Source organism: Lolium rigidum, chromosome 7, assembly GCF_022539505.1.
Source record: "Lolium rigidum isolate FL_2022 chromosome 7, APGP_CSIRO_Lrig_0.1, whole genome shotgun sequence".
Taxonomy (NCBI): Eukaryota; Viridiplantae; Streptophyta; class Magnoliopsida; order Poales; family Poaceae; genus Lolium; species Lolium rigidum.
In genome coordinates, this window is record NC_061514.1 from 318494142 (window position 1) to 318510957 (window position 16816).

The 16816-nt window shown below is 50.8% G+C and overlaps 1 protein-coding gene across 1 annotated transcript; it reads right to left on the bottom strand.

Moving 5' to 3' along the window:
- Positions 1–11164: 11164 nt before the first annotated feature.
- LOC124669875 (calmodulin-binding protein 25-like) lies at positions 11165–12042 on the bottom strand. The gene has a single exon (XM_047206413.1). It carries the CDS (start codon positions 11957–11959, stop codon positions 11237–11239), a length of 723 nt encoding a protein of 240 aa, XP_047062369.1. The 5' UTR covers positions 11960–12042; the 3' UTR covers positions 11165–11236.
- Positions 12043–16816: the final 4774 nt, after the last annotated feature.

Here is a 16816-nt window from a genome sequence, read left to right on the forward strand (position 1 = left end):
GCACTCTAAGGTTATTTAAATATGAACATTGAATATTGTGGAGCTTGTTAACTCCGGCATTGAGGGTTCGTGTAATCCTACACGATTAGTGGTGTTCATCATCCAACAAGAGGGTGTAGAGTCTAGCATCTATCTATTTATTCTGTTATGTGATCAATGTTGAGAGTGTCTACTAGTGAAAGTATGATCCCTAGGCCTTGTTCCTAAATATCGCTATCGCTGCTTGTTTACTTCGTTTTATCGCATGTTTACTTCCTGCAATATTACTACCATCAATCGCACGCCGGCAAGCACTTTTACGGCGCCGTACTCACTGCTCATATTCATTCATACCACTTGTATTTCACTATCTCTTCGCCGAACTAGTGCACCTATTAGGTGTGTTGGGGACACAAGAGACTTCTTGCTTTGTGGTTGCGGGGTTGCATGAGAGGGATATCTTTGACCTCTTCCTCCCTGAGTTCGATAAACCTTGGGTGATCCACTTAAGGGAAACTTGCTGTTGTTCTACAAACCTCTGCTCTTGGAGGCCCAACACTGTCTACAAGAATAGAAGCACCCGTAGACATCATGGTACAGCAATGCTCCGGAGATTGGGACGCAAAAGATGCCAACATGGCCTCCTACCGGTTTCACGTGCAAAAGATTGCCGGATTCTTCGAAGGGTGCGAGTTTCACCATGTGCCGCGTGCAGAAAATGAAGCCGCGGATGCTTTGTCCAAGCTGGGTTCGTCCAGGCAAGAAATTCCTCCCGGAATAGCCTTGGCACACTTAAGAGTACCATCGATCAAACCGAGTCCAGAGTCGGAGTCAATTTTTGTACCGGAATCACATATTGTACCAATGGATATTGACGAAGGAAATCCGGGGACTGTTCCGGTAAGCTCGGGGACTGTTCCGGTAAGCTCGGGGACTGTTGTGTCTATATCTGAAGAAACAATGCTGGTGGATAGCATGGACATAGACGTACCGGTGTTCCTGGTTCGGGAGACACCCTCATGGGTTAAACCTATTAAGGAATTCCTGATCAACGGCACCTTGCCGGTTGACGAGAATGAGTCCAGAAGGATCCAGAGGAGATCCAAATCTTACACCATCATCAATGGCGAGGTGTACAAGAGAAGTGTTACCGGTGTCCTCCAAAGGTGTGTGGAACCGGAAGAGGGAAAAGAAATGCTCGAGGAAATTCACCGAGGAGAATGTGGGCATCACGCTTCGTCGAGGGCGCTGGTGGCAAAAGTGTTCCGGCATGGGTTCTATTGGCCAATGGCTTTGGAAAATGCGGAGGATCTGGTAAGAAAATGCAATGGGTGCCAGAGGTACGCCAAGAAAACCATACCCCAGCATCCGGTTTGAAGACCATACCGCTAACTTGGCCGTTCACCGTTTGGTGCCTAGACATGGTTGGCCCATTCAAAACCGCAAGGGGAAACATGACCCACATCTTGGTTATGGTGGATAAATTCACCAAGTGGCTGGAGGTGAAACCCATCGCAAAATGTGATGGGCGCACAGCGGTGAAATTCTTAAAAGATGTAATTTTGCGGTATGGCTACCCACATAGCATTATCACTGACAATGGCACAAACTTTGCTCAAGGTGAGTTCAAAAGATTTTGTGAGGACAACTATATCCGGTTGGATTTGTGTTCAGTGGCACACCCACAAGGCAATGGCCAAGTTGAAAGAACAAACGCTTTGGTACTTTCCGGTATAAAACCAAGACTCATCGATGCGGTGGAAAGATCGCCGGGGTGTTGGCTCGATGAGCTACCATCCGTACTGTGGAGTATAAGAACAACTCCAAACCGGTCTACCGGATACACTCCATTCTTTATGGTTTATGGAGCAGAAGCGGTCATACCAACCGACATTCTCCATGATTCACCAAGGGTGCAACTCTATACCGAAGAAGAGGTAAAGGAGGCCCGAGAAAACGATGTGGACTTGCTAGAAGAAGCAAGAGAATTAGCTTTGGCAAGAACAGTCATTTACCAGCAAAACCTCAGACGCTATCACAGCCGGAAGGTTAACCCGAAGGTATTCCGGGAAGGAGACCTAGTGCTACGCCTAGTGCAGCGCACTGAAGGCCGGCACAAGCTTTCCCCCCCTTGGGAAGGACCTTTCATTGTGAGCAAGGCTGTCCACAATGATGCCTATTACCTGATTGATGCACAGGAATGGAAGAAAGGAAAGGCGGACAGGTCCGGAGAGGAGACCAAGCGTTCGTGGAATGTAGCTCTGTTGCGTCCTTTCCACTCTTGAAGTTGTGGTGTAAGAAGTTCCCTTTTGTACCTTATTTGCTATGAATAAAAGATGTCGGAACCTCGAATGAGTCTCGGGGACTACCCTTACTAAGGTTGTATGTAACATGTTTATTTTTTCAGTTTACCGGTTGCTTATTGAATGTTTTTTCTTTCCGGTTTAGTAGTGTGCTAGACACTACCGGAGTCTTCGACTCTGCTGTTGTCCGTAACTCGGCTTCATGGCAAGCAAGATAAACCGGTAGGGGATAAGCACATGAACTGCGAAGAGGGAGAGCGGGAAAAAACAATCCGGAAAAATTTAACTAACCCCGGTTATACCGGTTTTTTGCAAAAATTTCGAGTTATTTCTAAGTTCAAGAAAGTGCTTGCTTGGTAAAAGAACTTTGTGCTCATACGCCAAAAACGCCCAGAGAAGGTAGGCAGAGCCAAAGCAAAAGAGCCAAGTATGCATCAAATTGGATGCGGAAACAATTTCGGAATCGTTGCAGTGCAAGAAAAAGCAAATCAACAAGCGAATATGCTAAGGCAAACATAAGATAATTAACTACCGGTATAGTGTACCGGCATAAACTGTTGTACCACAACCAAAATAGAGATTAAGTATTATCTTACATCATAGACCCCGGCATACCGGGGTAGAATTTAACGGGCAGTGTTTCAAAGTTCAACAGGGCAAGCATATCACAGGCAATCAGATAACAGGCAACATTCAGGCGACAGGGGCTTCGGGAGGAGCGTCGTTGGCATCAGGACCCTCTAGAGGCACGTCACCGGCTTCGGCCTCATCAGCGTCTTCACCCTCCTCCTCGTCGCTCAGATAGTCCTTGACGTCTGCAGGAGGGGGGATGAAGGTGCGCATTTCAGCGTACTCCGCGATGTGGTACGCTCGATCCTGCCGCTTAGCGGTGAGGACCGGGTCCAGATCGGTTTCAGCCCCTTCGCGCATGCCGGTGAAGGCGTCCAGGTCCAGCTCCGGATACCAGGAGCAGGCAACGCGAAGCGCTGAGTCTGCTCCGGCACGAGCAGCAGAGCACTGCCACTCCCGGATCCTTCGGCCGGCACCCTTCAGGCGGTCGCTGATGAGGGAGAAGGTGTCTGACACTTCTTCTCCAGGCCAAAGAGTCCTGTAGAGCTGGGTGGCCAAATCCGGAATGTCAGAGAGGTTCCGATCCACGCAGCGCATGTGGGAGACCCGCGCGTTCAGCGCAACCAGGTGGTCATAGGGATCCCAGGGCGCGCCCAGGTTCTTGTACGCCTGTAGCACCCGGCGCTCTCCAACCTTCTTTAAAGCATACGCCTGGGAGTCCGGGAAGAGCCCTGCAAGACAAAGAAAAGAAGCTAAGCACATGCTACCGGAACAGATAAGCTTATAAGCAGGAACCGGAAAGGAAAAAAGAGAAACTTACGGAGGGCAAGCGCGTCAGTCTGCGTAACCAGAAGGTCGTACTCCTTCTGTTCCGGCTCCAGCCGCGCGGCCTTGTCCTCGGCTGCCTTCCGCGCCTTGGCGGCCTCTTCCAGCTCAGCCTGCAACACCACGTTGGCATTGCCAGCATCCTCCAGCGCCTCATGCAGCTTGGCCTCCGCAGCGGATTCAGCAGCCTTCAGCGCCTTGGCATGGTCAAGACCAAGCTGGATAAGCTGGTCCTTGAGCTCCTTGTAGCTGGCTTTCTGGGCGTTCAGATCCTCCTGATGCTGCCGGATAAGTTGGTCCTTCTTCTCTGGAACCCGGAAAGAAAGTGTTAGCAAGTTGTACTGATACAATGTAGAGAAAGCAAGTTAACTGGAAAACAGGAAGCTGTACCTTGGGCGGCGGCAAGCTGCGTCTTGAGGGCCTCAATAGAAGCTTCCGGGATGGCTGTTGAAACAGAAAATCATAAGTGTTAAGAATTGAGAGAAAGAAAGGTTTCCGGTAAAAAGATGCCGGAGGCATAGGAATTTACCTTGGCACTTGCTATGTGCCTCAGCGAGGTCCCGGTGCTCCCAAAGAAGCTCCTCAAAAAGGATCTTCCGAGCGTCAGCCGTGCTCTGTTCAAGGAAATGATGTTAGCTGAAAGCAAAGATCTTAACCCGAAACTCGGGGACTGGCTATGCCGGTTTTGCGTGTTTCTAATTAAGTTTCGCGCTAAGAGCTACGCTCTCAACACAAAACTCGGGGACTGGGAGGATAGACAAGATTCAGCAAAAAAGAGAAACCGGCATAAAGTTGAAGGTTCAAGGAAAGATAGAAAAAAGCCAGAGAAACAGGAATCAAAATAAATCAAAAAATGGAACAGGCTTTGTGGGACTTACCATCATGTTGTTCGTGGCATCAAACCACGCGTTGTCCAGCTCCTTGACGGCCCGACGCAGCCGCATGAAGTGCTCTTCTGAGCACCGCGCACCAACAGGGTCAGGCGCCGGTAGCCGGTCCTTGCCCAGGCCGCGGGTCGCCTTGGACATGTCCGCGGCGTTCCACTTCTCCGCGTAGGGCAGCAAGTGCCCCAGCTCCCGGCCTTCGCGCTGGAACTTGGTGATCCAGCCAAGCAGGCCGGTGGCCTTCTCGTCGGCAGCGCTAGCGGCGCGGGCGACGTGTAGCGCCAAGGGCTGCTGGCCGCCGGAGGGGGCACTAGAGGCCGTTGCCTTGACAAGCGTCAAGGTCTTGGGCGGTGGCGCCGTTGGAGTGGCACCGGTTGGCTCGGTGCGAGGAGCTTCCGGCGGTGGCGTTGGCGTGGTCCTGGGGGAAGGGGGAGCGCCAGGCGCGTCACCCAGGTTGGAGCTTGCCGGCGCGGAAGTCTCCGGCGCGGCTCTGGAGGGGGAAGACATCTTGGTCTTCTTCTTCTTTTTCTTTTCTAGGACGGGAGGAACCAGAGGTTCCGCCCGCCCGGCAGCTTCTTCTCCGGCGCCGATGTTGCAGGCGCCGGTGTCTTGGGTCTCGGGAGGGGAGACAAGGTCCTCCTCCGCGCGGTGATCTGGCGGTGTAGGGGCCGCGCGCCCCGAACTTGTAGTGCCTCCCAGAGGGGAGGCAGAGGTGGTGCCGGCACCAGATGGTGCCGGGCTTGAGTGAGGAGGAGGAGTTGAGGTCCTTGCGGACCCGGCAGAGCCCTCAGGCCTGGGGCCGAGCTTGAGCGCGGGGCTGAAAGAGAGAAAAAGAGAGGGTTGGAAAAAAGCAACCGGAAAAGAGCTTGGTAAAAACAAAACTAGCGGAAAAACGGGGCCTTACCCAGAAGAGGTCGGCATCTGCCTGCTCTTGTAGCGCCTCACGCCTGCGACCTTCCCCGCAAAGGGTTCAGTCCGGAAGCGCTTGGATGCAGGGGCCTGGCTCGAACCGGCGTCGGAGGCCGGAGCCTTGTTCTTTTGCCCCGGGCCATGAGTTTCTCCACAAACTCTTGGCCCGCCTCGGCCTCGCGGGGAGGAACGTGCTCGTGGACCTGTGGGTTGATGTTGGCTGAGGGAACATCTACAGAGGAACAATAACAGAGGAATATGAGAGATCAAAAAGAAGAGCCACCTCAAGCAAGGTCAGGTCGTCAGACGAACCGGATGGTTCCGGTGGAGATTTGCCGAGGCGCGAGGCTGGAGTCCGGCCCATCTTCAGATCCTGCCAATGAATGACGGGGTCCGGGTCGAATTTGTCTAGAGCACGCTTCCGGCAAGGGCCTCGCCGGTCTGAGTCAATGCGGGGGAAGCGGTCCTTGGCCTGAAAAACAAAAGAGAAAAAAGGGTTAGTCACAGTATAAAAGTTACCGGTAAACCGACCCGAGTTGCGTAATTTCTTACTTCTTGGGTCGGAGGGTTAGTGGAACTGAGGGGCCGGAGGCCCCATTCCCAATCATCCGGCATGGCAGTCGGCAGATCCGCCTAGCCTTGAGGACAACGTCCTTCTTGTCGAGAGGAAGTCCGGTGATCTTGGTAGGATCACCGGGACCGTACATCTCGCTCATCTTATGCATGCGGCGCTTAAGAGGAAGCACCCGGCGCGAGATGAAGGCGCGGATAATATCATCGGAGCAGATGTCAGTGTCCTTCATCAGCTGCTTCATGAAGCGTATAACCCGGTTGGTCTCTATATGAGAGTCCTTCGGATTGTAGCTCCAGTTGGCCCTCGTGGGCGGCGCCGGATTAAAAGGCGGCAGATCGATGAGATCTGCGGCGCCGTTGTTCTTCACATAGAAGAAGGTCCCTTGCCATAGCCGGCATGACTCGAGACCGGAAAACTTGAAAAAAGGGCTCCCTTGGCGGGAGCCGATGATGCAAGACCCGCATTGTACGGGGGGTTTGGGTTTAGGGATCTCCTTGCCCTGAACGGAATTGATCCGAAGAGCAAAGAAACGGGCAAATGTCTCGCGAGTGGGACGAATGCCGATATAAGCCTCCATAAAGGTGGCATAGCAAGAGAGGTAGAAAACGGCGTTGCCGGGAAGATGGTGAGGTTGGAGTTGGTAAAAATCGAGGAAACTCCGGAAGAAAGGAGAGGCGGGAAGGCCGAAGCCACGCTCGAAGTGAGCGAGAAAAACAACGCGTTCACCGGGTTCAAGCACCGGTTCAATCTCGTCGCCAGGGAGCCGGCAGGATACTCCTTCCGAATCCTCCTGGACCGGTAAAGCCGCTCAATTTCATACGGCTAACGTTGGAGCCCATCCAGGCCCCGCGTGTGATACCGGCGGGATCTACGCCGGAAGCTTGGCTAGAGCTACCGGTTTCTTGGTCGCTACCGGAATCGATGTCCATCTGGACAAGATCGGCGGTTAATCCGTCGGAGGATTGGCTATGCCGGCTATCTGAGGAAGAGGCAGAAGAAGAGGCAGAGGAAGATTCCTCACTAGACATGAAGTTTGACGCGGAGAAACAAGAATCCCACGATTTACCCCCGCGCGAAGATCTACGAGAGAGAGAAAAAGAAAAAGAAAAGAAGAAGTAAATACACTACCAACTCAAGATCTAGAAAGCAAGCAAAAGAGGGGTAAACACAGATTGAGCCTAACCTGAAGCGGCGGAGTCGCAGAGGAAGTGGCTCGCCGGTGGATTGGCGAGCTTGCGGTTGGCGAGGAGGTCCGTTGACGGCGAGGTGAAGAAGAGCTCGAGGAAATACCAATGCCGCGACCGCGAGAGGAGCACCACAGAGATTCTTCGCGCGGCGAAGTTCGGCGACGTCCGGCGGAGCAGTAGCGGAGATTCGCTGGGCGGCGAAGCTCGAGCGGCAAACGAAGCAGCGGAGGCGCAGAGAGCAAAGGACACTGTGCGCGAAGAAGTGGGGAATGCGAGAAGAGGAAGAAGATGGAGCGGTTTCGCCTTATAAAGGAAGAGAGAGAGGTGGGCCGAAAACCGCCGGGACGCGGCGGTTCGGTACGCGGGCCGCGACGGTTCGCTCCACGGGCCGCCGCGTGGCGCAGCGATACACGCGCAAAAACAGAAAGCCACAGGGAGGTGCACACGGATCCAAAACGGTGGTTGGGATCCGCTGTGGGGCAGTTAATACGCGCGCGGAAGCCGAAGGGAAGTGACCCCTGACACTGACGCGTCAGTCACAGTGCGCATGTCACTGACAGGCGCGGGCCCGAGATATTCTCGACTTCGCCGAGGAGGTGTTTAATGACTAAGATGCCGGAGGATAAGATACCGGAAATGCCTTGCAAAGAGAGAAAACGTGAGTCCGGGCAAAGATGCCGGATCTAAGTTAAGCGCCGGATAGGTTTAAACCGGTATCCAAAGACGTGAGAACCTGGCATGGTCTGTTGGATAGAATCCGCCAGACTATACCAGCTTCGGGGACTAATGTTGGGGGGATGACCCCCGGTATGCCAAAGGCATGCCAAACCGGATGGCTTATGCCATCAAGATACCGGTTTAATGTTCATACCGGAGCACAAAGATAAGAGTTTGGCTAAGTGAAGCTAAGCCGGTATCCCCAAGAGGGGTATACCGGAACCGGGTAAGAAGACACCGGAATACCGGAAAGAAAAGCATGTCGGCAGGACTGGTCAAAGATTCTCTCCAGAGCTAGAGGACAAATATGAGCTAAGCAAAGAAGCTTTAAACGAAGGCCTGACGATAAAGAGGAGGATGACGATGAAAGAAGCCGGAGGACATCAGCCTCCCTGTTTAAAGAAGACCCCGGTGTCATCTATGATTAAAGTAACTTTGTAAAGTAGTTTGTCTAGTCAAAGATGCCATTAGGGTTTCTTCCCCTGTAAGCCACCCTCTCCCCTATATAAGGAGAGGGGGCACACCCGTACTCGGGAGCGAAGAGCAGAGAGAGAAATCCTGTAAGCACAAACCTGTAACCTGTGAAGATCAATGAAGAAGATGATCTAGAGCGAGTTTCTCCTTATGTCTTTCTTCTTCAACCTCTAGCCTTGGCTAAGTTCTTGAGGAAACCATCCGGAAGTTCATCCCATCTAATCACAAACCCTCCCCCGAATCCTCTAGCGTCCATTCGGCCCCAACTTAAGCCATCCTATGGCATCTGTCTGTTCACCACGACGACAAAATAACATTTAAGAAAAGTTATTGTCCGTTCCCCCTTGGTGACCATTGCTATGATCTATTCGTTCACATTACTCGGCAGGTCCGTTCGAGAGCGAGGATGGGGAAATGATCAAGCTAGGAGCCCATGAAATGCTCCAGCAGGCGCCTGCGCTCCACTCCAACACGGCTCCTGCTATGGCTCCGGCTACTCCAACTGCTAGACTGGGGATGCTGATGATAACGAATGGCAGAGTATGATTATCCCCATGTTGCTGATGATGGTATTTGTAGTGGTTGATGAAAAACTCATCTGGTTGGATGTTTTTTCTAGCTGTTGAATATATGTTGGAAACCTTTGGACCCTGCAGTGTAGTGTAGGTTTTTTTTTGCCCTGTAGCTTGGTTTTTGATGCTGAGATCGAGCAGCGGGTTTTCCTACCAATTTATTTGCGTTTGCTGAGCATAGGTCTATCCCTTTCTTTTCCTTTCTCCTATTTGTTTTCGAAATCGAACATGTGTATTTCTGTTTGCTTGTAATGGAAAGGAAGGGGGAGAAGTTCCAGTTGGGAAAAAAATCTACAATTTTCATATCCAAATTAGGAAACCACACACACGTGGAAACAAAAAAGGCAAATCCAACAAGAATTGTGTCATAAATGGCAATGCACAAATCGATACTATTCAGGCATCAATTTGTCTTTTTACAATTTTCTAAAACCTTAAAATTATAAGTTTTGATAAGTGGTATCATGCTATCATCTAGCGGGTGGTATCACTAGGTATCTTCTTCAGCATGCAGGATATCTCGGCACGGCACATACATCTAAAGCCTCCGGCCCAAGAAGCCACGCTGTCAGCACGCGAGGCATGCCAGGGGCACGCGAGATTACATCGGTACTTCGGCATATTCCTTGATGTGAGCTCCCTGACTGCCTCTTCTTCCTCACTGCGACATCAAGTTCCAGCTCGCTCCTCATCGAGGAATCTAGTCGATAGACCGCATAACCTCGGCTAGGAACGAGTCATCGTCCAAATTCAGCAGCCATGCTTTTCTAAATCTAGTCGCCGCCTCCTCCTTTGATTCCCTGCACCATCACCTTCTCTAGCTCCGGCACGCGAAGCCAAGGGACCGTGCCCAGGTCGCCCGGCTAGGCACCTGTGTCGGCATGACACAACCCGTCTATATAGTGTCGTCGGTGTGCCGTGTCGTGCCAGTCACGCGGAGGTTGTGCTATGCCGATGCCGACCGGCCAGGTTTTTCTCCACCATCCTCCGCACGGACAGGTAGAGAGGAAAACCCAAATCCACCGACCCGATGTAAATGGCCAACCTCTCCGTGGTGACCCATTCGTGACACAAATTTGGGATGAAGTTTGGGCCCGTTCATCTGTAGTTCTTACGGGTTTCTTCTAGGTTTTTTTGGGGTTTGTTTATGCGGTCAGGTTTCTCAATTACTTAAAGAAAGTGAATTTTGTACTTACACGCCGAGACGGAAACACTCACACCCATCCGTGTAAGTACAAAAATATTTCCTTTATTTAAAAATATGGTTTTTCAAATTAAACCTTTTTTACATCTAAACATTTTGTTTTTTCAATTCTAATTTTTTTTTAAGGGAAAGCCACCACGGCTAATCTAACCATGTTTTTCAAACCTATGAAAACCTGGAAAAAAATCGGAACAAAACCGGAGCTCACATACACGTGAGAAAACAGCGAGCACACAACGGGCGGCCCATCGGAAATTCCTTGAGGCGATGCGCCATACCACGCTGCGTGCGTGGTATAGAAGCACCCGTTGCCCTGGAGAAAGCACCCGTTGCCTGATGTCATCTGGAAATGATATCGCGAGCTGTTCAAATTCAGATGTGTACGTACGTACGTACGCTAGTGGAGGTCAAATCAAACCAAATGTTCCCAGGGAACGAAAAGGGCTAAAAAGGGCAAAAGGCCGATCTGGAACTGGAACCAAATCTCGACAGTCCTCCACATCTCGCACCAATTTAATTTCGGTGCGACCGGGTCAATAAACCGGTGCCGTCGCCGTCCTTCGAGCGACGACACCGACGCCCGGCCGGTGCTTCTCTCTTCTCGGCTGTCTTGCAAGGATGCGAGCCAATAAATCTGGCTCGCGTTCTAGAAGGAAGCTTGAACGGCGCGAGAGGAGAGGAGGGCTGTGTTCTAGAATCTCAGCGTGGAACGTATGGATCACAAGGTAGCCAGGCGTCGCCACGGTGGGCTGATTACGTACACCGTAGGCGGTACACCTAGCTAGCTAGCACTCCCAGTGTCCGGACGGCGACATGTATGCTGGATGCCTGAATTGCTGATGACTGACGCTGATGCAGATAAACCCAGCAATATTTCGTTCTGATTTACTTCATGGCCAGATCAGGCAAGGTTTACTACAGAGGCCCGGCAAAAAGAGAAAACAGTACTGTAGTAAATCAGTCTAGGAAGTTCCTGGTTAATAATGCACGGATGGAGTACATGGAGGCCGGCTGATCGATCGGCCGGCTAGGCTAGAACTAGAACAGCTGGGCGCTCTCGTACAGCACGTTCCAGGAGTCGAGCGTCGGGAAGCACGGCTGCTGCTGCTGCTGGAGGCGGTGGTGGAGCGTGGCCGCGTCGGCGTCGGAGGGCAGCTGCAGGGCGTCCGCGAACGACGCGCCGGTGTAGGTGGGGCAGTCCAGCAGCGCGGCCGCGGCGGACGCGTCGAAGGATGTGGGTGTGAAGACGCCGGTGCCGTCGTCGGTCCCGGGCTCGGCCTGGATGCCGGTGACGTGCTGCACCATGAGGCGGAAGTTGGCGGGGTCGGTGCTGATGTAGGTCGTTGGCGCGCGCTTGGACGCCCGCGGCCGCCGCTTCCCCGCGCGGCCCGTGGCCGCGGCGACGCCCAGGCCCAGGCGCCTCTTGTTTGACGTCGCGGCGGGGGTGACGGAGGTGTTGATGGGTGTGGACGGCGGGCGCGGCGCCGCGTCCGAGGCGACCAGCACGGAGTCGCAGGTGAGGCTCGTGAGTGGTGCTGGGGCGGGCGCGGTGGAGGCGAACCAGTTGGTGCCGTCGGAGTAGGGGAGGTCGGTGAGGAGAGATGAGGACGAGGAGGGTGAGGAGGTGGAGGCGGCGGGGGAGTAGTGGTCGGACATGGAGTACTGCAGCGCGCGCGCCATGGCGGCGTCGGTGTAGTATGCGGGCGGGGCGGCCGGGAAGAAGGACGTCGGCGGCGGCGCAAGGCAGGACATGGCGTCCATGGGGCGAGGCGGGTCAGGCAGGCACGTTCAAATTCAGCAGGCAGCTCGGTGGGTAGTGTGAGTGTAGTACAGGAGGAGGTGGGTTGTTGCGGTTTGGGAGGATTGGGAATGGTGGGAGGGAGGCGGGGTGTATATAGAGGACACGCGGGTAGAGGGAGGCAGGGGTCCCAGGGGAAAACGCGTGGGCGCACCGGGCATCGGCATCGGGGTGTGTCGGCGTGTTCGGGGGAGAGCGGGGCCGCGCGCGCGGCATCGGCATGCCTCCGTGTCGGACTGCACCGCCACCTCCATCCATCAACGCCAGCCAGCCTGGAGTCAACTCTCTACGAGCAGTCGAGCACACAGTGACACAGATCAGGCCAGACAGACGCCGCGGGCGAAAGCGGCTGGCTGTGGCTGCCTCTGCCTGCGTGGCGCGGCCGCGTGCGCCCAGCGTCGCGAGACGTACGGTACGGCGGCCGTGGAGCTCCGACCGGCCGACGGTGTGGCGCGCCGCGCGGTGAAAAGGTTAAAAGGCGAAAGTTGGTCGGAGCGGCGCGGCGTACAGACTACAGAGCCATGTCGATCGGCGGTGGCAAGTGGCGCGCACGTTCCACGGGACGCGCGCGACCGAGAGGGAGGGTCAGCATGCAGCGGCCGCGCGCGAAACAGCTGACCCACGCTGCGCTTTCCGCTAAACACACGCACGTACGTACTGTACGGCGGTGCGACCGCGTGGGCGTCGGGTTCGAGATGCAATTGCAGGATCTAAAGGAAATAGCTTCGAGCACACGCACGACGGCGCCAGAAAAATACTTTACCTGGGACCGTAGTATGAGTGCCTTTTACCTTTCCTCCCCGGCAACGGCGCCAGAAAAGTGCTTGATGTCTACGTTCCCCTCCTTTCCTGTAGACGATGTTGGGCTCCAAGAGCAGAGGTTTGTAGAACAGACAGCAAGTTTTTCCTTAAGTGGATCACCCAAGGTTTATCGAACTCGTGGAGGAAGAGGTCAAAGATATCCCTCTCATGCAACCCTGCAACCACAAAGCAAGAAGTCTCTTGTGTCCCCAACACACCAAATAGGTGCACTAGTTCGGCGAAGAGATAGTGAAATACAGGTGGTATAAATATATAGTAGCAGTAGCAACGGTGCCAGAAAATAGCTTGCTGGCGTATAGTTGATGGTGGTAGTATTGCAGCAGTAGTAACACGATAAAACGATGAAACAAGCGACGATAGCGATATTTAGGAACAAGGCCTAGGGATTACACTTTCACTAGTGGACACTCTCAACATTGATCACATAACGGAATAGATAAATGCATACTCTACACTTTTGTTGGATGATGAACACATTGCGTAGGATTACACGAACCCTCAATGCCGGAGTTAACAAGCTCCACAATAATGCTCATATTTTAGTAACCTTTAGTGTAAGATAGATCAAAAGACTAAACCAAGTACTAGCATAGCATGCACACTCGTCACCTTCATGCATATGTAGGAGGAATAGATCACATCAATATTATCATAGCAATAGTTAACTTCGCAATCTACAAGAGATCATGATCATAGCATAAACCAAGTACTAACACGGTGCACACACTCGTCACCTTTGCACACGTGCGGGAGGAATAGAACTACTTTAATAACTTTGCTAGAGTAGCACATAGATAGTAGTGATACAAAACTCATATGAATCTCAATCATGTAAAGCAGACTCATGAGATCATTGTATTGAGGTACATAGGAGAGAGATTAACCACATAGCTACCGTACGGCCCCGAGCCTCGATGGAGAACTACTCCTCTCTCATGGGAGCAGCGGCGGTGATGAAGATGGCGGTGGAGATGGCAGCGGTGTCGATGGAGAAGCCTTCCGGGGGCACTTCCCCGCTCCGGCAGGGTGCCGGAACAGAGACTCCTGTCCCCCAGATCTTGGCCTCGCGATGGCGGCGGCTCTGGAAGGTTTCTGTGGTTTTCGCCGAACGCATCAGGGTTTTCGCGATGGAGGCTTTATATAGGCGAAGAGGCGGCGTAGGAGGGCTTACGGGGGCCCACACCATAGGGCGGCGCGGCCCCCTCCGGCCGCGCCGGGGTGTGGTGTGGGGCCCCCGGGCTCCCCTCGGCGGCTCTCGGGTGTTCCGGATGGTTCCGGGAAAAATAGGAACCCGGGCGTTGATTTCGTCCGATTCCGAGAATATTTCGTTACTAGGATTTACGAAACCAAAAACAGCGAGAAAACGAGAACCGGCACTTCGGCATCTTGTTAATAGGTTAGTTCCGGAAAATGCACGAATATGACATAAAGTGTGCATAAAACATGTAGATAACATCAATAATGTGGCATGGAACATAAGAAATTATCGATACGTCGGAGACGTATCAGCATCCCCAAGCTTAGTTCCGCTCGTCCCGAGCGGGTAAAACGATAACACAGATAATTTCTGGAGTGACATGCCATCATAATCTTGATCATACTATTTGTAAAGCATATGTAGTGAATGCAGCGATCAAAACAATGGTAATGACATGAGTAAACAAGTGAATCATAAAGCAAAGACTTTTCATGAATAGTACTTCGAGACAAGCATCAATAAGTCTTGCATAAGAGTTAACTCATAAAGCAATAATTCAAAGTAAAGCATTGAAGCAACACATAGGAAGATTAAGTTTCAGCGGTTGCTTTCAACTTATAACATGTATATCTCATGGATAATTGTCAATGCAAAGCAATATAACAAATGCAATATGCAAATATGTAAGAATCAATGCAAAGTTCACACAAGTGTTTGCTTCTTGAGGTGGAAAGAAATAGGTGAACTGACTCAACATAAAAGTAAAAGAATGGTCCTTCAAAGAGGAAAGCATCGATTGCTATATTTGTGCTAGAGCTTTTATTTTGAAAACATGAAACAATTTTGTCAACGGTAGTAATAAAGCATATGTATCATGTAAATTATATCTTACAAGTTGCAAGCCTCATGCATAGTATACTAATAGTGTCCGCACCTTGTCCTAATCGGCTTGGACTACCGGATCATCACAATGCACATGTTTTAACCAAGTGTCACAATGGGGTACTTCTATGCCGCTCGTACAAAGGTCTAAGGAGAAAGCTCGCATTGGATTTCTCGCTATTGATTATTCTTCAACTTAGACATCCATACCGGGACAACATAGACAACAGATAATGGACTCCTCTTTTATGCATAAGCATGTAACAACAATTAATAATTTTCTCATTTGAGATTGAGGATATATGTCCAAAATTTAAACTTCCACCATGGATCATGGCTTTAGTTAGCGGCCCAATGTTCTTCTCTAACAATATGCATGCTTAACCATAAGGTGGTAGATCGCTCTTACTTCAGACAAGACGAACATGCATAGCAACTCACATGAAATTCAACAAAGAGTAGTTGATGGCGTCCCCAGAAACATGGTTATCGCACAACAAGCAACTTAATAAGAGATAAAGTGCATAATTACATATTCAATACCACAATAGTTTTTAAGCTATTTGTCCCATGAGCTATATATTGTAAAGGTGATGATGGAATTTTAAAGGTAGCACTCAAGCAATTTACTTTGGAATGGCGGAAAAATACCATGTAGTAGGTAGGTATGGTGGACACAAATGGCATAGTGGTTGGCTCAAGTATTTTGGATGCATGAGAAGTATTCCCTCTCGATACAAGGCTTAGGCTAGCAAGGTTTATTTGAAACAAACACAAGGATGAACCGGTGCAGCAAAACTCACATAAAAGACACATTGTAAACATTATAAGACTCTACACCGTCTTCCTTGTTGTTCAAAACTCAATACTAGAAATTATCTAGACCTTAGAGAAACCAAATATGCAAACCAAATTTTAGCATGCTCTATGTATTTCTTCATTAATGGGTGCAAAGCATATGATGCAAGAGCTTAAACATGAGCACAACAATTGCCAAGTATCACATTACCCAAAACATTTATAGCAATTACTACATGTATCATTTTCCAATTCCAACCATATAACAATTTAACGAAGAGGAAACTTCGCCAAGAATATTATGAGCTAAGAACACATGTGTTCATACGAACCAGCGGAGCGTGTCTCTCTCCCACACAAGCATGATGTAATCCAATTTATTCAAACACAAAGAAAAACAAAAGCACACAGACGCTCCAAGTAAAGTACATAAGATGTGACCGAATAAAAATATAGTTTCAAGAGAAGGAACTCGATAATTTGTCGATGAAGAAGGGGATGCCTTGGGCATCCCCAAGCTTAGATGCTTGAGTCTTCTTGAAATATGCAGGGATGAACCACGGGGCATCCCCAAGCTTAGACTTTTCACTCTTCTTGATCATAGTATATCATCCTCCTCTCTTGACCCTTGAAAACTTCCTCCACACCAAACTCGAAACAAACTCATTAGAGGGTTAGTGCATAATAAAAATTCACATGTTCAGAGGTGACACAATCATTCTTAACACTTCTGGACATTGCCCAAAGCTACTGGAAGGTAATGAAACAAAGAAATCCACCCAATCACAGACGAAAGAAGCAATGCGAAATAAAAGGCAGAATCTGTCAAAACGAACGGTCCGTAAAGACGAATTTTATTAGGCCACCAGACTTGCTCAAATGAAAATGCTCAAATTGAATGAAAGTTGCGTACATATCTGAGGATCATGCACGTAAATTGTCTTAATTTTCTGAGCTACCTACAGGGAGGTAGACCCAGATTCGTGACAGACAAAGAAATCTGGAACTGCGCAGTAATCCAAATCTAGTACTTACTTTACTATCAAAGACTTTACTTGGCACAGCAAAACATAAAACTAAGATAAGGAGAGGTTGCTACAGTAGTAAACAACTTCCAAGA

What these genes read in the sequence shown, in the direction of transcription:
- LOC124669875 (XM_047206413.1), bottom strand. Translation starts at nt 11,959, where the DNA reads ATGGACGCCATGTCCTGCCTTGCGCCGCCGCCGACGTCCTTCTTCCCG.